This window comes from Elaeis guineensis, chromosome 10 (genome assembly GCF_000442705.2).
Source record: "Elaeis guineensis isolate ETL-2024a chromosome 10, EG11, whole genome shotgun sequence".
NCBI classification, from domain to species: Eukaryota; Viridiplantae; Streptophyta; class Magnoliopsida; order Arecales; family Arecaceae; genus Elaeis; species Elaeis guineensis.
In genome coordinates, this window is record NC_026002.2 from 35,306,783 (window position 1) to 35,330,864 (window position 24,082).

General features: G+C 38.1%; 1 protein-coding gene across 2 annotated transcripts; it reads left to right on the forward strand.

The window, feature by feature from the left end:
- The first annotated feature begins 1,915 nt into the window (after nucleotides 1–1,915).
- LOC105032044 (uncharacterized) lies at nucleotides 1,916–23,610 on the forward strand. Of its 2 annotated transcripts, XM_010906383.4 has the most exons (5): nucleotides 1,916–2,041; nucleotides 2,182–2,244; nucleotides 3,943–4,544; nucleotides 19,081–19,256; nucleotides 22,833–23,610. In XM_010906383.4, the coding sequence occupies exons 2-5, from the start codon at nucleotides 2,223–2,225 to the stop codon at nucleotides 23,314–23,316; spliced, it is 1,284 nt and encodes a 427-aa protein (XP_010904685.1). In that variant the 5' UTR covers nucleotides 1,916–2,041; nucleotides 2,182–2,222; the 3' UTR covers nucleotides 23,317–23,610. The 2 variants fall into 2 exon arrangements, with proteins under 2 accessions (XP_010904685.1, XP_073100571.1); XM_073244470.1 differs by lacking the exons at nucleotides 1,916–2,041; nucleotides 2,182–2,244 and adding an exon at nucleotides 2,469–2,616.
- The last annotated feature ends 472 nt before the right edge of the window (nucleotides 23,611–24,082 follow it).

Sequence of the window (24,082 nt, forward strand, 5' to 3'; positions counted from 1 at the left end):
TCCTAAGATAATATCTAAACTATCTAGTTGAGATATTTATTACTTACTAGACTATCGAGCTCATTATCTCTCCTTTCTTTTCAAATTTAAATTCTTTATTTTAGACACGAGTACTGCTTAGGAATGAGTTTAGAGGCCAGAATCGATAGTATCAATCAAGTTTGGATATAGATTTATTATTATAATTTACAAAATTATTATTTGAGATTTAATTGATGTACAATCTTTTAAATATTATCATAATTTTATGGAAGATTAAAGTTGATTTTAATTAGTTAAATTTTAGATTGAATTTATTATTAATTTTGCTATGATGTATTGATATCATGTTTGAAATACCTTACATGCTTATGAAGAGAGTTCTCCATGAATATGTGGTGATTGTCATGACCCCTAAGCTTATAAATCTTGAATCGGAGGTATGACAAATAAGCTTAGCATTGTTTCTTTTTTTTTTTTTTTTTTTTTTAGTTTAATGTAACAGATATAAGCTTTCAGTCATCTCTTGATTGGCTGCATGCACCAACAGTGAGCTAGCTACTCCTTGATGCCTGGCCACAATCAATAGGGATTTTAGCAAAATCTCCACCCAAAGAATGCACATTTCCATGATCAACTGAACTCAAGGATGACTATTTGTACATCTTCTGTATACCTTAGGAATCACAGGATACTACTCAAACGCGTAAGGTATCATAGAATATGTTATTTCACTACTTAAGCTTTACAAAAACATTAGGACATACTGAATAACTTAGCTATGTGATCGTTTACATGCTTGATTTCATGGAAAAAGAATTGAAGCTTGTTGAAACACCCATATGTTAATTTCAATTCGACAGGTGGATGGTGGTCCAGCATCAGAGATGGTGGCTGGCAAGAGACTGCGTGAAGAGAAGTGATGCAGGATGACCAAGTTTAGCGTCAGATATGCTAATTTGAAACCAAGTTCAAATTACTCATGAATAGTTCATTAAAAAATCTAGTAAAAACCTAAGTCAGAAAGTCAAGAAGGGCAGATTACCTGCTCCTAATTAAAAAGTAGATATGGGTCTACAAATATGATATGATAAACTGTTAGGTTGGATTTAGATGTTGAAATCAGATTTCAAGTTTTATTGGTTCTAGATTAGTAGATCTATACCCAAAAATCCAAAACTCGACTCAATTGTATCGATAGATAGATGGGGATGGATATACTCAAATCGATCGCTACTCAAGTTTGGTTAGATTTTGATGGGATGATGAGAATCTCGTATTGATAATCTAAGCCGTAAGATATGATCTAAAGAGCCATGACCCATGCATAAATAATTTTAAATATATATATATATATATATATTATTTAATCTATCTAATTTTAAGATTATTTGATACATAGACTAAAAAGTTTTGGATCATAAATTTTTTTTTTACATATAAATAATTTAAAGATAATACATCGTATTCACTATTTTATAATATTATAACATTCAATATTTCGGATCGGATTCTCATCATTCAATTCCGGCATGATTGAATATTCAATGGGGGATATATAGAGGGGGGGGGGGGGGGGGGGGGGAGATTGACGTATGCTCTCTTCTTGCCCTCTTACGTACAATTTAATATTTTAATTCAAGCGAGGAAACTCCGAAACTATGCCTTTACCGCTCGCATGGCTGCACCACGGGTGCAAACGGTTACGACTTAGGAAAGCCTCTCTTTCCACTGGCACGGTCACCCCGGCCAATCCGAAGAGAGCAACGGTCAGCGCGGCGGTCCCCGCACCCCCTCTACCAACCTCTTAACAGCAAACACTCAATACACCTAACAAAAACTGCCACGCAGTCATTCCAACACACACCAGTGGGGCCCACTCGCAATACATCGTCATTTGCCCTAAATGGAACCATGTTTTGCTGTTCTCTCGGAACAGCCATCCGCCTGCTTTTGCCCTCGACCACGGGGCCTCGGGACTCGCCTTGCTCCCGAGGAAAGAGACCAGTTGTGTTCGCCCGACTCTTATCTCCCCCTCCGTCTTCTATTTCGTCAAGCATATGTAAGAACGAAGAGGAAAAGAAAAATCTCTCTTTTTTTTTGGTCATTTTTTGTGTGTTTTCCGATTTTGTTCTTTTTCAGATTTCTTGTTCTTGTTGATGCCAATTGGCTTTTTTTTTTCTTGGATCGGCGTGGACTTAGGTGGGGCGCACAATGCGATCTGATCTTTACGCCCCAAGACCATGATTAAACGGGAGAACAAAGGTATGGTTCTCCCCTCCATGCACTGGGTCCTTGAATATTCTCTATTTTTGTTTGGAAATAATTTCTGGGTGTGATTGTGGGATGCCCATAATGCTGATCTCGAGATATTGTATGTTTATATTCTGGTGTCTTTTTCCCAGAATGGAAATTGAGAACTTTAAGTTTTTGTGATATCGGTTATCGATGATGTTTTGATCTTTAAGGAGGTTTCTGCGCGCGATCACCACTTACTCTGATCAAAAACTGGTTCTTGGGAAATTTGGAGATGAGTAAGAAAGAAAAGTTTTGATCTTTATTTTGTTTGCCGTTTCATTTTTATGGGGATGGTCACTTAAGCGAGCCAGCGAGAGATGGCCAGATTTTTTTTCTAAGGTATCACTCTGAGAATCTCGTTGAATTCTCTTCATGTATAATAGTATATTGACTATGTTGCTGGAATAAAGGTATGAAAATTAGTCATGGCATCCATAGTAGGTTGTCGTTATTGAGGGTCTACAGGCTTATGAACTGGAATTTTCGTAATTTAAATGTTGGGCGAAGATTTTAGTATTGTGAAAAGTATTAAAACAAAGGAAAGGAAATTGTTCAAAACTCCAAGATCTAAGTGTTATTCTTGTATGTGTTATTGTTGACTGTTCCTTCCCTTTTTTGTCTGGACTCTTTCCACATATATTGTTCTTATATCTCTTTCCAAAACTGGTCATGGATCAGTTTTCTTTTCCCTGTACCTGTCCTTTCCTAATCGCTGGATCAGATTGCATGATGAAAGAAGAGACCATCTTAACCAACAAGAACGGTGTTCATGCAAAATAAGGATCGTGTTTGTTTGTCTAAGATAGACTCAATGAAGCCCTATGTCATTTCAAATGGAACTTCTCAGATAAAAAATTTGTGGTGTCAGGTTTGCTTCAAAAATGAAAAGGGTTGATGGATAAAACAGAACTCTATATATACATGGTGTCTAATGGCAACATGGATGCGGCAGTCAAAGACATTAAAGTTGCAAGATCTAGATTTGGCTACAAATGTTGTACATGCCTATGTACATAGATATGCAGCAAATTTATAGTAAAATATCTAGGATCACTGCATATTTGGCCATCTTTATACCTTATTTGGCAGAACCAAACCGGGAATGGTTGCATGAGCAGGTGCGGGTGCAAGGAAGTTGATGTTTTAGAAACACTTGAAGTAAGGAAGCACTTGGTAAGTTGGTTTGGATTTGAGAATATTAGGAAGATTCCGAAGTGCACATGAGCCTAGGTAGACAATTCCGGTTACTAAGCTTTATACGACACAAGTAACTTTGAGATGTAAACATGCAAAACTTTGTCTGCAAGTATGACATGCGCACCCAGAAAAAACAGAGATGCTGATCTTTCTTAGCTGTACTGTCAAGCAATGCTTGGAAGCATGGGTAGTTTATGCTCCATGTTAAGGAGTTGAACATCCTAAGCTTCTTTCATTGGAAATCCAGCTTCAAATGTCATTTGGATTTTACATAATTGCTGGCTTGCTGCTTTTGTTTTATCTTTTGTGGGTTGCTCTTTGGAGTTAAAGTTAGCCCAATGTGTAAAATACACCACTCATATAACCTCTTGGTAAAAGTTTACATTTTCAATTGAAAGTCCCCATTTCTTTTGCCTACAATAGTACATTCTTCATTTCCTTTTGCTTATGTTATCTCTTTGATTTCAGAAACGATGCAAGGAAGGATCGAGGCATCCTCAGGATGCCTTAGGACCAAGGCATTTTGCCTTAACTCACATGAATGTGGTAATGCCTTTGAAAGGTTTCCTGAGCCCAAGAAGGAAATGAACATCGATCCTGGTGGTACTATGGAATCAGGCAATCCATCAAAGAGGGAGTCATCTGCACCACCAAATCAGGCATACAGTAGACCTTGCTACCAACAGGATTGGCCAAACTTTCATCCTGATGTTCAGAATTTTTGGCAAAGCCCTGTGAATATAGTAGAGACCCATTTCTACCCAATGAACAGGGAATATGCTTTTCCTGTTGAAAATAAGTTTCACTATCCACCATTCAGGATGTTTGCTCATGGTTACCCGCATGAATTTCAGTTTCAAGAATTTCAGTATTTTGTGGTTATCGATTTTGAGGCAACTTGTGACAAAGAAAAGAATCCATATCCACAAGAGATCATTGAATTCCCATCTGTTTTAGTTAATAGCATGACTGGGCAATTGGAAGCTTCTTTCCAAACATATGTGCGGCCTTTATATCATCAATGCCTAACCGATTACTGCAAGGAGCTCACTGGAATTCAGCAAATCGAAGTAATCATGAACTCATCCTTGTCAAGTTGTTTTGATTTATTATATGAATATACAGCTTTGCTTACATTCCAATTTACTGTTTAGTTATTGATGCAAGCATAACCTGTGAACTGCCATGCTTTTTCTCATTGCCTTCACTTTTTGTTATCCACTTAGTTGCTTATTTGTCAACAAATTTCTTGTGTTCTTGATGCTCATGTAACTTGCATAATTCGCAGCAGAATTTTCTGCTTGCAAGGTTTGCTTTATCTATTAATAATACTCTTTCTGAAAGATGTGGTTGCTGGTTCCTCACTGATTTGATGTTCCAAATAATTTTGCTTATTCAAAAGAATACCATTTTGATCCTGTCTTGTTGGTACTTGGTGCATCTTTTTGAAGTTCATAGTCCGATACAGAAATTTAGCTCGTTTTTTGGTTGGGATGCTCTAGAACCTATGATGTACCCTTAGAAATGTTGTAGAGAGACACAAGAAGAACGGGAGTACCACTGGCAAGTTTGGGCATGTCTTGTTGTAAGGTGGCCATAGTGTTGATTCAAAAAAGATGACATGATGCTAATGATAAATGATGATTGATGACATATGTCTCACACAAAACTAAATTGTTGATTCCAAAAGATGACATGAGGCTCAGGCATGCACAGATAATGGATTACGGGCACGAGGAGCAAAGTTTCTGTTGTGAAGATGCAGTATGCTGCAAGATTGGTGGTTAGGTTCATAAGCAAGCTGATATGCTACTGAGGACAGATTGAAGGAGCATGTAGCTTTTGGGCCAAAATCTAACCTAAGCATTATATGGTATTGCTGATGACTGAGTGGACCTCTTAATTGATGGGTTTAGCAGTTCAGAAGCACATGTTGATGAATTACATTGGTGTTGAGGTGAACCAGCTGGGGAAATTGACTATTAGTATTAGCTACATTTGTTGTCTAGTGAAGTTGATGGTGATTAAGTAATCATATCAATGGATTCCAGAATTTGCAAGTATTTATAACAAGGCAAGGCATCAGTATATGCAAGATAGGGCAAGGTTGTTGAGGCTTCTGGCAAGAAACTTTAGATGTTGAGCTGGGGCTGGAAAGGGAAAATGAGTAAGAGACTGAGTCAGTTTAGATAGTTGGTGTTGAAGCTGTAAGGATATTAAGGCATTCACAAGCTATAAGGATATTGAGGCATTCGCAAGCATTTTTGATGCAAGAAGTTTGAATAGCTAGTGCACATATGACAATAGCACATCTTGTGATACTTCAGCCTGGACACAATTTTTTGGTAAGCGAGGCAAGTCCAACATAAGTATGTTACCAAAGGGATAGTTAAAGAAGCAGGCAAAGAAATCAAGGCACAGATTTGACCTAGAGATGAGACAAAGGGCAACACCAAGACAATTTGATGTTGCAACAAAAGAGTAACATTTTTGAGCAATGATTGCATGATCGGTTATTGATACAAAATGATAATTGCACTTCAGCACAATGAAGAACCACTCTTGATCAAGATGGTGTGAGTCAAGGGTGAATATGTGAAAGCCTAGCAGTTGACTAAAGAAGGTGAGTAAGCCTTGAAGCAGAAGCGATGATTTGCTCACAAATCAGAAATAGGGTTAAGAAGCTTAGTTTCAGATAATAGGGGAGATGATACTGAACTGAAAGAGTAACACAAACATCTGTACATGAAGAAGTTACACCAAAACTTAATTGCATGATAGGTTATTGATACAAAATGATAATTGCACTTCAGCACAATGAAGAACCACTCTTGATCAAGATGGTGTGAGTCAAGGGTGAATATGTGAAAGCCTAGCAGTTGACTAAAGAAGGTGAGTAAGCCTTGAAGCAGAAGCGATGATTTTCTCACAAATCAGAAATAGGGTTGAGAAGCTTAATTTCAGATAATAGGGGAGATGATACTGAACTGAAAGAGTAACACAAACATCTGTACATGAAGAAGTTACACCAAAACTTTTGTGGTTCATGGAGTCAGCTCGCTTGACTAAAGATGCCCTGGCCATCAATTTGCGCCAATTTCATGACTGTTTGATGTTGATAGCACTTTGTGAAAAAAAATCTGCTCAATACATCCATGAGGCCTTCTTGGCTTGATGTTGTGATTTATGGCTGAAACATTTTCAAAGGAAAAGGCTTGAAAGATGATGATTTGACTGAAACAAAGTAAAAGTTTGACCTTTAGAGAGTGTTGGTTAGTGATCAGAACCCATGTAAGAGGTTTGGAAGATGATGATTTGACTGAAACAAGGTAAAAGCTGGACCTTTGGAGAGTGTTGGTTGGTGATGAGAATCCATGGATGAGAGACTTTTCATGTGATGAAGGAAACCCTTGCAACTATTTGGTGGAGATTGGTGAAGGATATCCATATCTTTTCCCATAAGACTTTGATTCGTTTTATTTTAACATGGTTCTTGGGAAGGTGATCCTTTCCTTGATATCTTGTAAGTTGAGTGTGTTTACAATTGGATTTACTATCTTGCATAATGTAACTTTCAAACACTTATACGTGCGACATCTTTCAAAGAAGATCAGGTTATCTGCACTCATCGTGCACATGTAGAGCAAGTATATTGACAACATCATGTATATAGAAAGAATGAACATGCTTATGTGGATGGTACATTAAATATCTTTCTGTTGTAATTTATTGAAATAAAAGTAGCTATGTTTGCACAAAAAAAGGATCTTGGAACAATAGGGAAAGCTGCTTGATTCTGATGAAGATTCATAGTGGCAAGTGAGTACAGTGCTTTGGTGGCTTCTAAAGGTGTCGCTTGATTTGAAAATGTTTGGAGGACAGTTCTGTGCGATGAAGATTCATGGTGGCCAGTGAGTACAGTGCTTTGGTGGCTTCTAAAGGTGTCGCTTGATTTGAAAATGTTTGGAGGACACTTCTGTGGGGCATCCAAGAGGAAAGAATAAACATAGACACAAACAAGTGTCTTTCCATGGGTTTTTCTTCTTCCTTGGTGGATCCTTCTCTGTCAATGCTTCTATTCATAGTCAAGTCTCTTAACTTGAAAGTTATTTTTGATTTTTTTAGTGAACTATTATATGAAGTCCTTTTTGTCTCACAGGTCTCCTGTTCCTCAATTCATCTTCACTGCTTTCATCAAGTAATTATGTGTCTTTTGCCCATGATTCCTGTTCTAGTTTAGTAACTCATAACTTTTCTTGAACATACATGGTTTTTGACAATATAATATCACATTTGAGGTGCCTCCCATCTCACCGACCTTGTTTCAGTTTTCTAGGTGACATCATCCCCTATATCTCCATCCTTTTAGATTTGATAATTAATTCAACTGAGGAACTTCTTCAATTTCAATAGCATCCTTGATTTTGTATAATCACACTAAGGTTTTATACCATACACTTTGTTATACTTAATGCTTGAAGCCTTGCCATTCACATTTTTTTCACTTTTTTCAGTTAAAATTTAACACCCTATCTGATTTTGATAAAACTTGGTTATCTCATAATAGCATAAACAAGTGAACCTCTTCTTGAATGTAAACAATTATATCTTAAAACTTGAAATGATTTTGTTGTAAACATCCTTCTGCATACTATGCAGATATTTCCAACCTCTTCCTGATAAGTTGTTATTTTTGGTTATTTTCTCATACATGTCTTAGATTATAAGAAAATGCACTCATTATGCCTTGAATCCTTATTACAGCCCACCCGCACACACCCCCCCCCCCCCAAAAAAAAAAAGGTTCCACTAACCAAACAAGTAGCTTTCTCTGCTTATCATTCTGTATTCTAGGTTTCATTTTTATGATTAAAGTGGCCTTCACTGGTAATCTGGCACCATTTAATTGGAATTTTGGCTTAAGCTTGATATCTGATTGTTAAAATCTACTCATTTAAGTATCATGATCTGCGACCACTCCCACTTTGATGGGAGAAGAATTGGATGATGATGTTGATGTTGACAGTTGACGGTGATATTGTTGACTTCTATTTGCAGTAACTATATTCTTTGTTTGGTTGAAAGATACTTGAAGTGGTCACAATGTTTATGTTGGTCATGATAATGTTGACTTCTATTCACAGTAACCATATTCTCTGAGTAGTTGTAAGATACTTCAAGTATTCACGTGATGTTTCATGCTAGGGTTAGGGCTGCGTTCAGACATTGGCAGACCAGAGGGAATAAGGTTTCTTAGAACTTTAAAGCTTTTAGGTGCTTCTTGTCCCAGAGAGGTGACATATCTGAATTTGATCCTAATCAAAGTGGGAAGAAGAGAGTTCGTGAAGTTGTTCTATGGTGTATGGAATGTTTCAGAACCATGTGAATGATTTCTGGGGCTCTGAGAATGTCAAACTTGATGAGCTTATGGCAGAAATTGATATTCAGGTTCAAGGAGATTTGAAGAAGTGAAAAGGAAGTCTTCTGCATCCGATCAAGCATTAATTTCATGAATCTGATGAGCTATGCTGAACTCCATCAATTAGGAATGACAACAGCATTAACTAATAATTAAAATTAAGAAGGATGAGGCTTTGATAGATCTGATTTTGATATTATGCAGAAACTAATTTAGAGCAGAGATAAACCGGCAAGTAGAGGAATACCAGTAGAAATGAGTAGGAGGGAAAATGCTAGTATAAAGAGGAGAATAAATAATAGAAGAAGAATTAAGAGAAGAGAAGCTGTACCAGGCTTTTTCTCATTTTGTCAATGATACGTTACATACAATGCTTTGGATGCCTAATGCAGTTCATTAGAAAACCAGATGGCTCCTATTCTTTCCTATTTTAGAGGCTTAGATTCTTCAATCTTGGGAACCAATTGGACTTTATTAATAATGAAAGAAAGAAAGGAAAAGCATTCACTGGGCATCACCATTTGCAGTACTGTAGCATGAACTGTGCCAAACAGTGACATCCCCTTATTTCAATTTTAAAAACACTTCTCAAACTATCTCCAGACTCAACTAAATACAACATACCCTAGGCTAAACTAAATCTGAACTCTTTGAGCAGATTTCAGACTTCAATTTGCTCTTCATAAACACTGATTCGATGGATTCTTGGATTGATGATCACACGATTTCAGCCCTCCGTTGCTTGGATAGATGACCTGACAGCCATTCGGGCTGGTTTTTCCATCCTTTGTATCCTCCCTTAGTGTCAACAAGTGATCAGATCAAGTACTGCTACAATCTGTTTCTCTCCTGTGATCGAATTAATTTTCAGTTATTCAATTAAGTATGAATCTTATAATTCATCGTCAATTGCTTTTCCTATATACAAATATTTATGAACTACAGAATACCAACAATATTTAGTTTTGTTGTTAGCATTTCTTTCACTTTTGTTTATAGTTATTGCTCTCCTATGCTTGTTATTTGCCTAAATAAATATGCAAATACATTAAAAAAAATTCCATCTTCTATTTGATTTTTTTCTGGTTGTGTTAGCCAAATCATTTTCATACTTTGAGCAATTCCCCTCATCCTTTCTTAATTTCTGTAATTTGCCTTCAGTTAAATTGTTTCCAGACTCTGAACTTATCTTCTTCTATTGGAATATTGCATAATCATCAGCCTCCTTACAATCCATTTTTCAATTTTATTCCCTTAAAAACCTCTATGTTCCTTTGCCGTTTGATGACCCTCTTAATTGCTGGTCTCTTGAACTTTAACATCCAGCACTTCATTTGTGGTGTTGCTTCAAGATTACTCTTCTCTCCTTTAATGAATTTTCTCATTGACAAAAGTTACTCTTATTCTATCATATTATGTTATTTCTCATTCATTTTGTTTATTTCAGTTCCCACTAAATGCCTTTTCCGCCATTCAGATATTTTGGTTGTCATGCTCTGTGATAGCCCAACCAAGCCCAGCCCAACCAGCAGATCAAAGCCCAAAATAAAAAAATAAAAAAATAAATAGGGGATGCAAAACCGGGAAGAAGACTCCCGATAGGAGTCTCTTTCTCCGGCAAAATCCGGGCTAGATCGGGACTCCTAGGACCCCACGGAGTCCTAGGACCCCCTATAAGAATACCCCTCCCCCTTGAGACCGAAGATCGACCTTCTCCCTCTCTCTTTCTCTCCGTTTTTCTCGATCGAAGGCCGCGGACACCCTTTGATTTCTCGCCGTGATTGCCGCCGGCGAGCTCTCCGGAGGCTGAGGTAAGTTTCCCTCTTCCTCCCCTCTTTCTTCTCCTTCCTCCCCGTGCATTGTGCGCGCTGCCGGCGATGAGAGTCGCCGATTTTCGGTCGGGGAAAGAGACCTCTGTTTTGGTCTCTTTCCCGTGGATTTTTCCGGCACCGGCGATCGAAATCGATCGCCGGCCACGCTTCTCCTTGATCAGGGGAGTGGCCCCCGTCGGCCGCCGGCCTCCGCCGCGGCGGCCGTGGCCTGAACGGCCTGGCCAAGGATGGGCCACACCGTCCCCTGTTCTGGCACGGGAAGAACCAAGAAAAGAAGAAAAAGAAAAAGAAGAAAAAGAAAAGAGAAAGAAGGAAAAAGAGAAAAAGAGAAAAAAAGAAAAGGAAAGAAAAAAGGAAGAAAAAGAAGAAAAAGAAAAGAAGAAAAAGAAAAGAAAAGAAAAGAAAAGAAAATAATAATAATAATAATAATAATATATATATATATATATTTATATATATATATATGAACAAATAAGTAAGTAAATAAATAAATAAATAAAAAAAATTGAAATTGACGAGAGAGAGAGTTTCTCTCTCTTCTTTCAGTCTGAACCCTGATTTTCTCTCTCTGGAATTGGACTTTCTCTCTCTACTTTCTCTCTAGAATTTTCTCTCTCTAGCTTGTTTCTCTCTCTCTTGATGGATTTCTCTCTCTAAAGTTATTCCTCTAGGGTTAGCGTAGGGGAAGGCTTCATCTGATGATTCTGATCGAGTTTAGAAACGAGTTTGATTTTAAGCGAGATTTTAATTTTGGGATTTGTTAGATTTAATTTTGAATTAAATTAATGTAAAAATATAATTTTGGATAATAGGCAAGGAAGAATCTCCTAGAAGTTAGTCGATCTATTCGTTCAGTGCTCCGTGAAAGGTAAGTAATGAATCATCTTCTCGAGATATTCCATATTTATTCTGAAAATAAATAATTATTGTCTGAAATTATGCATGATTTATGAAATTATATTTTGAAAGAAAAGTGCTTTTGAAATATTTTGGTATGTCGATTTATGCACATGTTCAGTGAAATATTTATGATGTATTATGATACAAAGTGTTTTGATACGGATCGGATTTATGCTCTCAGCCTAACTATGTTTCTGTGGACCCTGCCAGTGGGGGTTGTGCGCTGGTATTTGTGGACCCTACCAGTGGGGATTGTGCGCTGGTATTTGTGGACCCTGCCAGTGGGGGTTGTGCGCTGGTATTTCTGGACCCTGCCAGTAGGGGTTGTGCGCTGGTATTCTGTGGACCCCACCAATGGGGGTTAAACGTTGGTCATAGTCGAGGCTGTTGAGTTACGAGTGTTTTGAATCGAATCGAATTTATGATTATATTATATGTGAATATTTAAAATTATTGGATTTACATTAAATCAGCATGAAATATACTCTTATGTTTATTTGCAGCATTGTTCTTGAAAATTATATAATATCTGAAATATCTGGTTGAGATATTTGTTACTTACTGGGCTGTCTAGCTCATTACCTTACTTTCTATTTTTCAGATTCAGATAATTAATTTCGAGCGTGGAAAGAAATATTGGGACAGAGCTTTTAGAGGCGAGATTTAGTATTGTCAACTTCATTGAACTTAGATCTATTAGATTTATTGTTTTAGTAAAAATTTTATTGGATGTAAGACATTTGATTTAATTACTTGAATTACAGTTGAATAATAATTATTTGAATTTATTCCGCTGCGATGCATTGATATCGTGATGAGATGCCTTGCATGCTTATGGAGAGAGTTCTTCATGAGTATGCGGCGGTTGCCGCGACCCTCGATTCACAAATCTCGGGTCGGGGGCGTGACAATTAATATGGTATCAGAGCATAAGTGGATAAATTATGACACATAGAATTTAACATAATATGAGTGTAGGTGGGTAGACATTAGGAATATTGGGACGTTAGAGTATGAGCATCATAATAAACCTATCCTAACAAATAGATAAATGAATCTAATAAGGTTTTACTACTACAAGGTTACCATGCCTCCCCGTAGAATGACAAGAACTACTCAAGGAATTGCAAGAGAGACATCACAACCACGGGATGGTAGCACTCTCCATCTGACCAGTGGCACCCCTCAGGAGGAGGGAGTCGTAGATCCTAATGGGAGTGCTTCGAGAGCACGTCAAGAACCAGATATGGCTCAGTTAATGCAGACCCTAATCAGGATGGTACAAGCGCAACAACAAATGCAGCAGCAAATGTTTGAACAACAGCAGATACAATGAGATACACAACAACATCAGCATCCACCACCACAACATGGAGAGCAACCAGTACAACGGAACAATATTTCAGAATTTAAAAAAAGCTTACTCCTCCAGCTTTCAAGGGGACTACTGAACCTTTGGAGGCTGACAACTGGATAATGGAGATGGAGAAGGCTTTTGCTGTCCAAGAGTGTCTTGATGAAGAAAAGATTCGATATGCAGCTTATTTACTACAAGGAGAAGCATACAACTGGTGTCAGCGACTACAGCGCAAGCATGAACAAGACGGCGAAATACTTACCTAGAAAAGATTTCGGATTGCATTCTATGATCAGTATTTTCCTCGGAGTATAAGGATCCAGAAAGAGCAAGAGTTTATTTATTTGAAGCAAAAGGGTATGAGTGTGACTGAATATGAAGCAAAATTTACAGAGTTAGCAAAATTTGCTCCGAGATTAGTGGATGGTGAGCAAGAACGTGTTCACAAGTTTGAGATGGGACTGAGAACTGAGATTCGAAAACAAGTGGTTCCATATGAATTGACAACTTATGCAGATGTGGTAAATAAAGCACTGATAATTGAAAGGGAAGTCAATGAAGAACGCATGGAAAGGGAAAGAAAACAAAGAAAGAGAGCACAATCAAATGATACACAATGACAGAATAATAAAAACATCAAAAGATCAGCTAAGGGAGCAGTAGACAATAAGACTCAACAGGTTGATGGTGAGCCGTGCTCCAGATGTGGTAAAAATCATGAAGACAAGGATTGCTATTGGAATACCGGTGCTTGTTTCAAATGTGGACAGAAGGATCATAAAATTGCTAGCTGCCCGCTAAATACTGAAAATCAAGTTGGCCAAAGAACTCATGAAGGACAACATAAGGGTGGCGGACAGATTTCTAAAATCCAGGGAAGAGTTTATGTGCTTACTCAACAGAATCCACAGGCTTCCAATACAATGGTGACAGGTATGAAAAATTTCGAGGACGAAATTTCTTTTTAGGGGTGAAGAATGTGATAGCCCAACCAAGTCCAGCCCAGCCAGCAGATCAAAGCCCAAAATAAAAAATAAAAAAAAAAAACAGGGGATGCAAAACCGGGAAGAAGACTCCCGATAGGAGTCTCCTTCTCCGGCGAAATCTGGGCTAGATCGGGACTCCTAGGACCCCACGGAGTCCTAGGACCCCCTATAAGAATACCCCTCCCCCTTGAGACCGAAGATCGACCTTCTCCCTCTCTCTTTCTCTCCGTTTTTCTCGATCGAAGGCCGCGGACACCCTTTGATTTCTCGCCGTGATTGCCGCCGGCGAGCTCTCCGGAGGCTGAGGTAAGTTTTCCTCTTCCTCCCCTCTTTCTTCTCCTTCCTCCTCGTGCATTGTGCGCGCTGCCGGCGACGAGAGTCGCCGATTTCCGGTCGGGGAAAGAGACCTCTGTTTTGGTCTCTTTCTCGTGGATTTTTTCGACACCGGCGATCGAAATTGATCGCCGGCCACGCTTCTCCTTGATCAGGGGAGTGGCCCCTGTCGGCCGCCGGCCTCCGCCGCGGCGGCCGTGGCCTGAACGGCCCGGCCAAGGATGGGCCACACCGTCCCCTGTTCTGGCACGGGAAGAACCAAGAAAAGAAGAAAAGAAGAAAAAGAAAAAGAAGAAAAAGAAAAGAGAAAGAAGGAAAAAGAGAAAAAAAGAAAAGGAAAGAAAAAAGGAAGAAAAAGAAGAAAAAGAAAAGAAGAAAAAGAAAAGAAAAGAAAAGAAAATAATAATAATAATAATAATATATATATATATATATATTTATATATATATATATATGAACAAATAAGTAAGTAAATAAATAAATAAATAAATAAATAAATAAAATTGAAATTGATGAGAGAGAGAGTTTCTCTCTCTTCTTTCAGTCTGAACCCTGATTTTCTCTCTCTGGAATTGGACTTTCTCTCTCTACTTTCTCTCTCTAGAATTTTCTCTCTCTAGCTTGTTTCTCTCTCTCTTGATGGATTTCTCTCTCTAAAGTTATTCTTCTAGGGTTAGCGTAGGGGAAGGCTTCATCTGATGATTCTGATCGAGTGTAGAGACGAGTCTGATTTTAAGCGAGATTTTAATTTTGGGATTTGTTAGATTTAATTTTGAATTAAATTAATGTAAAAATATAATTTTGGATAATAGGCAAGGAAGAATCTCCTAGAAGTTAGTCGATCTATTCGTTCAGTGCTCCGTGAAAGGTAAGTAATGAATCATCTTCTCGAGATATTCCATATTTATTCTGAAAATAAATAATTATTGTCTGAAATTATGCATGATTTATGAAATTATGTTTTGAAAGAAAAGTGCTTTTGAAATATTTTGGTATGTCGATTTATGCACATGTTCAGTGAAATATTTATGATGTATTATGATACAAAGTGTTTTGATACGGATCGGATTTATGCTCTCAGCCTAACTATGTTTCTGTGGACCCTGCCAGTGGGGGTTGTGCGCTGGTATTTGTGGACCCTACCAGTGGGGATTGTAAGCTGGTATTTGTGGACCCTGCCAGTGGGGGTTGTGCGCTGGTAGTTGTGGACCCTGCCAGTGGGGGTTGTGCGCTGGTATTCTGTGGACTCCACCAATGGGGGTTAAACGTTGGTCATAGTCGAGGCTGTTGAGTTACGAGTGTTTTGAATCGAATCGGATTTATGATTATATTATATGTGAATATTTGAAATTATTGGATTTACATTAAATCAGCATGAAATATACTCTTATGTTTATTTGCAGCATTGTTCTTGAAAATTATATAATATCTGAAATATCTTGTTGAGATATTTGTTACTTACTGGGCTGTCTAGCTCATTACCTTTCTTTTTATTTTTCAGATTCAGATAATTAATTTCGAGCGTGGGAAGAAATATTGGGACAGAGCTTTTAGAGGCGAGATTTAGCATTGTCAACTTCATTGAACTTAGATCTATTAGATTTATTGTTTTAGTAAAAATTTTATTGGATGTAAGACATTTGATTTAATTACTTGAATTACAGTTGAATAATAATTATTTGAATTTATTCCGCTGCGATGCATTGATATCGTGATGAGATGCCTTGCATGCTTATGGAGAGAGTTCTTCATGAGTATGCGGCGGTTGCCGCGACCCTCGATTCACAAATCTCGGGTCGGGGGCGTGACATGCTCTTTCAAGGTTTACCTTTGAGATGAATAAAAAAATAAGGGAAAAAGGAGGGGTAGAATTGCCACTGGCATCATGAGACTGGGGATCACTCTAGTGCCCTTAGCCAAAACATGGATATGGATGGACTATCTTGTGGTTATGTCCCACTCGATCTCAGAGTCCATCTTATGTAGAAGTGTTCCAATGTTCAGATTCCATAATCAAGAGAGAAGTTGTCCATCTCTTTTCCAACGGATAGATTAGTTTTCCAAGGTATAATTATTGCAATGAGTATCGAGATACTCCGTATTTTTGGGTTTCAAGGCCACCGGTCAACATCTCATACATTAGTTCCCTTTCAGCAGAGGAAAAATAATCTTTTTCTGAAAATTATTTTCACTTTAAACTATTTCTCTTATAAAATCACTTCTTTGCTATTTGATCTGACATCTTTACTTGATGTAAACTACTGTGTGCAATTACATGTCATAGTAAAGTTTATATATATATAGTCTTTTCTAATTAACTAAGCCATTGTAAGTAAAATATAGGTCATCATGCAGTAAGTTTTTTTTTTCTTGTGTGTGGAACCATTTTTTGATGATACACTTGGACACTTGCCCTTCCTAGTATGACATATGTCACATCAGGTTTTCTTTTAAGTAGACAACATATCTATGTTTATGTTTGTAGGATAGGTTAGGTGGGTTTTTTTTGTCTCTATAAGTGACCAATACATCTTGGAAAAATGCTTTTGCTGTGCAGGGTCCTTAACTTTGTACCTGCAGCAGTGCAGATGAACAAATTAACAAGACATATTTCTGGTGATGGAACTTCTGCATTTTTCGTTAAAAAATGATGAGCTAGTAGCATGATGACAAAGATATGACTTGATGGAAACTTCTTCGTAATATGCTTAGCTAAGGAGACTTTATTGTGCTTTCAAAGGGCTATACAAGGCAAGGTTTTAAATTTTATGGGATGGAGGTGTCCTGGTCTCTCCATAGAATGGGATGCCCCGCTGTCCTGTCAGACCCCATCCCATCCTGATCATGCAACCTGATAGATATCTTTTGTCTCCCTCACATTCTTTTCTTTTATTTTTTTTCTTTCTTTCCTTCTTTTCTTTATTTTTCTTTTACCTTCCTTTATTTCCTTTTATTTTTCTTTCCTTTCTTATCAGTTCTTTTCTTTCTTTTTTCTTTTTTCTTCTTCTTGTTTCTTTCTTCCTTCTTTCCTTCCTTTCTTTTCTTCTCTTCTTTTTTTCTTTCATTTTTCTTCTTCTTCCATCTTTTTACTTTTTCCTTTTCTTTATCTTTCCTTCCTTTCTCTCTCCTCTTTCTTCTCTCCCCATATGGATGGTTTCGGAATCCCAACCCCATCTTGGTCCAATTTTCACACAGGAATAGGACGGGATGGCCGAGACGCCTCCCATCCCACGAGGACATAAAACCTTGATGCAAGGTATGGACTAAAACATCCAATATTGGTGAATTATTTATGCCCTTCCAAATCAATATGTGGATCACTGGCGATGATCTTTTATGCATTGCTTGTGCACTCAAGGATATTATAATTCTTAATTAACTGGATCATGGTCACGTTGGTGCACTCTGGAAGATGGCATTGTTGTTGCTGACAGACAGGCCTGGAAAGAGCCGGCCATTAGAAATTTAGAATAGTTTATGGTTTTGCTGACAGCTGAGAGTAGAGAAGCTGTTCATGTTATTTTTTTATTTTTCTTTTTTTTTTAAAGAATATATTTGACACAAAATAACTTACAGATTTAGTGGAAACTACATGCTTATACATAGACTAGGAATGCTTTTTTCTTATTCTTTTTTCTTTTCGAAGTAATTGAAATTATTGACTTCTAAACATCGATGTTATCTTCAATCTTGCAGTTCACTTTGACTGTTATTGTGTAGAAGATTTTGATTGGGTTGGTGGAAGAGCAGTACTTCTCTACCATCTGTTGCTTTCTATCCTTATTCTTTCTCTGTTGTTCTTTCATAATGAAATCCTATGGGTTATTAAGAAGGAAAGCATGCTAGATGATTGTAATAGTTTCTAGATGACAACTTAAGTTCCAACTGAAAGCCATTAGCAAGTGGTTAGCTGTCTTAAGTTTTGCTCAGTTTTCAAGTTGCTTATTTTTTGATAAAATAGAAATCCTATTTTCACAAATGAGATTCAGTTGGCTGAATTTCTTATTATAATATAGTTTATTTGGCATTCAGTTTAGTGTTGTAAATAAATTTAGAGAGGGATAGCATATTGGCCCTTGGCATGTCACTCTGGGATTATAGGGACTACAATCATCTTACTGTTTAATGTTTAGTGAATTGTTTATTTCCCACTTTTCATTCTTTCAGTCCAAATTTTTATGCAGCTAATCAGTTTCTTTTTTGCAGCTTTACCTTGTATTTTCCAAACTGTTATACCTTCTATTTTTATGGAGTGAAATGAAGTCAGAATGCATACTCAATTATGGATTACTGCCTTGACATATCATGAATGCATCTCAGTGATTCTGTTTCATTTTAGATGCTTATTTTCAGGTGATTTATTGATCAGATTATTGGCAAGATCTCAAATATGCAACCATATGATATGTTTTATATAATTCTGTTGACTTTTCTGTTATAAAGGTTTTATCCTTCATATCTTATGAACAAATATGAAGGATCTACGAAAACCCCTTGAATACATGCAATACATTTATTGTTAATGTTATTTAGAAATTCTTCTAGAAGTTTGTTGAGGATGACCAAATTATATGCTTTAGTTATTGCAATATCCATGATTAAATGGGTAGTGTCCTAACTACAGAGCTTTATGGTGCTGGCTTGTATTTTGTTTTGCAAGAGAGATTAAGCTGCAGCTATGACATAGCAATAAATTTATGCTAATTCATAGTGGCAACATTTTTTTTTGATGTGCTAATACAAGGAAGGTATGGACCTTTTACATTGTGTGCATTTCAGGTGGACAGAGGAGTTCCTCTAAGTGAAGCTTTACTTATGCATGATAAGTGGTTGGAGGACAAAGGCATTAAGCAGAAAAACTTTGCTGTGGTGACATGGGGTGACTGGGACTGTCGTGTGATGTTGGAATCAGAGTGCAGATTCAAAAGTCTCAGGAAGCCTCCCTATTTTAATAGGTAATTGACCCAACAAGGCTTCATTTTCAGAGAAAATCAATCTTGCCATTTCATATATACAAGAATCACATCCTTGTCAAATCTATTGAGTACTATTTTCCTTTTGCTTTTTCTTTTTTTGGGGTCTGCCTCTCCCTGGCAGCCTTTATATGCTTCACTATTTTTATTTTCTTTTTATTCTTTGTGACTTTTTTTCTATCTGCTAGTTTGGGCACAAGAGGAAGGTGTTGTTTCTTTCATTTGTTATTATTTGGCCCTATTTTTTTGGTTATGCATGTCAGAGCCATGGACTCTAAACAGCTGTTTTTGGCATATGCGTGCATGTAAGTGGCTATGACCTATTGTAACCATAATAGGTTGTCATTCCTTATTCTAGTGGATTCCTATAAATGCCGCTCTCCAACCCTTGCTTTGATCATGGCTAAGTGCGCTTCATAAGATCTTTGCTATAGCTTTAGTAACTTATAGCGAAAGAATAGCTCATCCCTTACTGTTTAACAGGGTTGCCTTCTCATCCTTTACCTTGTTTCTTCCAAAATACAATTACTTGCTTGCAAAAACCATTGACTTGGTTGCTTCTGACCTTAACAAGTTGCTGGAGCCCGACCATGGCATAAAGCACCTGTTGAAACTTTTCCAAGCATTAGAACTTATACTTGGAATTTCAATCAGTGAAAGCAGGTTGAACTAGTTGATTTTGCTTGGATTCCCTTGGTATTGGCAAAGAATGTCTTAAAACACCTTTTCCAGTTATTCATTTCATATCGCTTTTCAAGTCCACAAACCTTTTGCACTTGCATTTGTTCCCCCATCATAAGTGCCTTAAAGCTGTCTTGCCATTTGAAGCATCCATAGCCCTAGTCATAACCAAGAAACCAGCCCAAACTTGTCCCAACCAATCTGTCTCTTTTTGATTTGCCCATTTTCTTTTAGACCTTGTTGACTCCATTGTATCCCTCTTATTTTATCTTCAGTCATTTCCAAATGCTTCATGGATGTTCGTGTGGGTCTTTGTAGCTCTGATACCTGAATATTTCAATTTTAAGCTGCCTGGAAGTGTCAACATTTTCAGACACTTGGACATGGTACTACACAATGCAACACATCCGGGCATTCCACTTTGAAATGTCCTGCTGACATCTGCAGAAGTATTTGACACTGCACTTTTTTTGGAGTGCCAGGGTACTCTTAGTTTTTATTGCTTGACACTTCAAGCAGAGTGTCATTATATTTTCAGTATAAAATTATCATATTTATATTAACACTTTATGTATCTCAAACATCTTAAGTATCTTTAAATAAACCTACTGAATAAATTAAACAAGTTGCAACTCATGTATTCTCCATTGAATTTATTTATTAGATAGCATCTATAATTCTAAATTTCTCTTTTTCTCAACAAGCATCAGAACAAATAAACACGTGTGCATATGTAATATATGTGCATGTATTTATGTATATGTATAAACATGTGTGTGCACATGACCAATGACTCTTCCTCATGTTTATGGCCAATGTTAGATGTTACATGTACTTGACATAATCTTCTTTCTTCTAGCAGCACAGGATTTCTTTTAGAAGATGTCATGTTCATACTTGTAGGCACATCAACGTGGATTGTAATAGCATTACTACTTTACAACTCCAGTTTGTCTGTTTATTCCCAAGCCCTATGCTATGTCAATTCTAAATTCTTCTTCTTAATTACCTTTTTTATACTTTTCTTCTGATATTTTGTTGTCTTGTTTGATTTTGCTTCCTTAAATTATCATCTTTGGTTGATACTTAACCTCATTGTCAGCATCTCTCAAGTTCTTAATCTTGATGCCTGTTCTAGGAGCTAGGGGTGTAATTCGGTGCGGTTCGGTTTGAACTGTTATACCAAACCCAAAAAAACCGAATAAGAAAAAAAATGACACCAAACCAAATCCAAAATAAACAAAAACCGAGCCACACGAAACCGACTTATTCGGTTCGGTTCGGTGCAGTTTATTCGATTTTCACCATTCCCTCTTCTTGGGCTGCTCTCTCTTCTTCGTGCTTTCCGATCTAAGCCGAACCATTCTCTCCCAACCACCTCTCTCCAAGACCGCCGGCACCGGAGCATGTTTGGAGCTCGGGTGCCGCCCTCCGATCTCGATCGGGCCCTTGCATGCCGCCCTCGGCCCTCCTCATCCTCAGATTTCACGGCCTCGCCGTCTCTATCGTAGGCGACAAGGGCTCTGCCTCCAGCGCCCTAGCCATTGCCGGCACCGGCACGTCCTTCTCCGCCTCTCCTCCCAAGAAAGGCGACAGCACCCCAATCTTCATCCGGTCTACCGCCTCACGGAGATGGCCCATGAGCTTCTCCTTGAGCTCCCGAGCCCTCTGTCGTTGTCATCGTCATCGCAGCCGCCACCCTCCACCTCCTCCGGCTTTCAGATCCGCGCTATAGAAGGAAGGGCTCTCCGTTCGCCGACCGAAATTCCAAAACTGCCACCCTCCGATTTTGTGTGATGTGGAGACGTCGACGAGAGACGAGAGCGAGAAGGTCTGAGGGATCAGGGTTGGAAAGGAGGGAGGCTGAAATGAATATTAAGGAATAGGAATAAGATTAGACAATTCGGTGCGGTTCGATTTTTTCGGTTTTTCATTGATTTTAAATCAAATCGAACCGAAAATTGAGATTTCTTAAATTCCAAAACTGCACCACACTAAATATCAAAAAAACAGCACCGATTTGCCTTGTTCAATTCAGTTTGGTTCGGTAACCAAAAAAACCGAACCAAACTTACACCCCTACTAGGAGCTCCCCTCTCCCAATACTCCTTGGTATGACCATGCCTGTCCAATCTCATCTATTGACAATCTTGCCGATTTCTTATCACAATCAAGTGCACACTCCTTTTCATTGGTATTTCTTCTGAAATATCGGTAGTGTAAAACAATTTGTTTTCACAAAGAGTAGTCTAGAATTGGGGGATTGGCAAGCTCCCTTGACCCTCAAGATCTCTCTTTCATGCCTCTCAAAGAAGTGAATTCCACCTTTACCAGAAGATATCCTGTAGATAGCTTCAGAAAAGGTAGGAGCATGCACTCTCAATATCTAGTAGGCATTAGTGAGCTCCCAGACAATAACCAACTTGAGTATGAGGGTATGGTGCCAGAGCTATGGACCATATACATGTACTCTCCTTCCATATAGTACATCGAGTGAATCCATTGCCTTGTTGCAAAATAAACAAGGACATCTATAAGTTAGAATATATAGAGGTTTTTGTGCAGCATTCTCTCTTGATCCAATATTCCCACTTCAGTGTTTTAAACCTCAGAACAAATGTTGTGTTTCTACCATCTTAGCCATGAGAACCTGATAATCTCAGATGTTTCAGAGGATATTTTATCTTGCAGTACAATCATGTGACAGCTAAGTATGTTGTCACTTCTAAATGACTTCAGATTACCAGCCAGCTAACTTTTGTAGGTAGAAATATTTTCCAATCTGGATTTATTCCCATTGTCTATATAATGTCTTATTTTCAGGCTATTTTGCATTTGACATCAAAACGATTTCATTGTTCCTGAACTTGTATGCAGGTGGATCAACTTGAAGGTTCTTTTCCAAGAGGTGTTTGGTATGCGCTGCAATCTAGGAGAGGCAGTTCAGCAGGCTGGCCTGGCATTTGAGGGCCGTCCTCACTGTGGCCTTGATGATGCCCGCAACACCGCTCGCCTCCTCACCCACCTCATGCACCGGGGGGTCAAGTTCTCTATAACCAACTCACTAGTATGGCAGCCTGGGGATTGCCCGCTGACGTGGCAGTCACCACCTGACCACCCAATGGACCCTGGCCAGCAAACTCAGAAGCTGAAAGAGCTGCAGGTCCCTCCCTTCCAGTTCCATCCCTTCATGGAACCCATCACCGGGGAGATATGCGGCAACTGTTTTTGTGGGGTGAGGTGCAGCAAATCTGTGGTTCGCAAGCCTGGGCCAATGCAGGGCAGGTGCTTCTTTGGGTGTGGGAGATGGACACCTACAAGACGTGCCGTCTGTAATTACTTCAGGTGGGCCTCACCTTAAATCAAAGAGAAGATTTCCAGTACCAGAATGTATTCTCAGGAAAATCATTTCTACACAAGGGGTGAAGTTTAACCTGATAAATAGTTGGGAAAGGAATAAAACTGCAGCTTAATGGGATTGTTGCTTCCATATATATGTTGTTACATGTATAAGACTAGAACCCTTTGGTCTTTGTCTGACCTCCCAAACTGACTTCTTATCGATAGAAGTGAAGGGGGATGACTTTGCTGCTTAGGGTGCTTCACATGTATAAGACATGTTTGTTTATCTAAATGAGCTGTTAGAGTTGGACCTTGTTCTTTTTTTTCTCTTATGGAAATCTGCTAAATTTCTTGCTTGGGGAATGGCCATTGCTTCTATTAAGTTCTGATATGAGTCAAGGATAATTGAGGTATATGCAACAGAAGTTGCATACCAACTCAGCTAATGATTAAGATGTATATTTCTGTGGAAAGGGAGACTATTTGCATGAAGTTGTGTATCTAATTCACTATATTTGCTATTGATATATTATAATGACTCAAGACCTTAGCAAAAAAAGACTAGCTGAAAGGTATTACTTAGATTTTTTGATTCTGTATAAGTATGCAAAATCTTTCTAACAAATAATTGAGGTAGTGTTAAACACACATTCGTATGAGTCTTTACATACTTTTTTTATTTAAGCTCTGATATCTTCGTCAGGCTAAAAATTCAAATCCATGCATCTATTCATAAATATTACAATCAGTCCATGGTCAATTCCAATGAACTTATGTTATAGTTT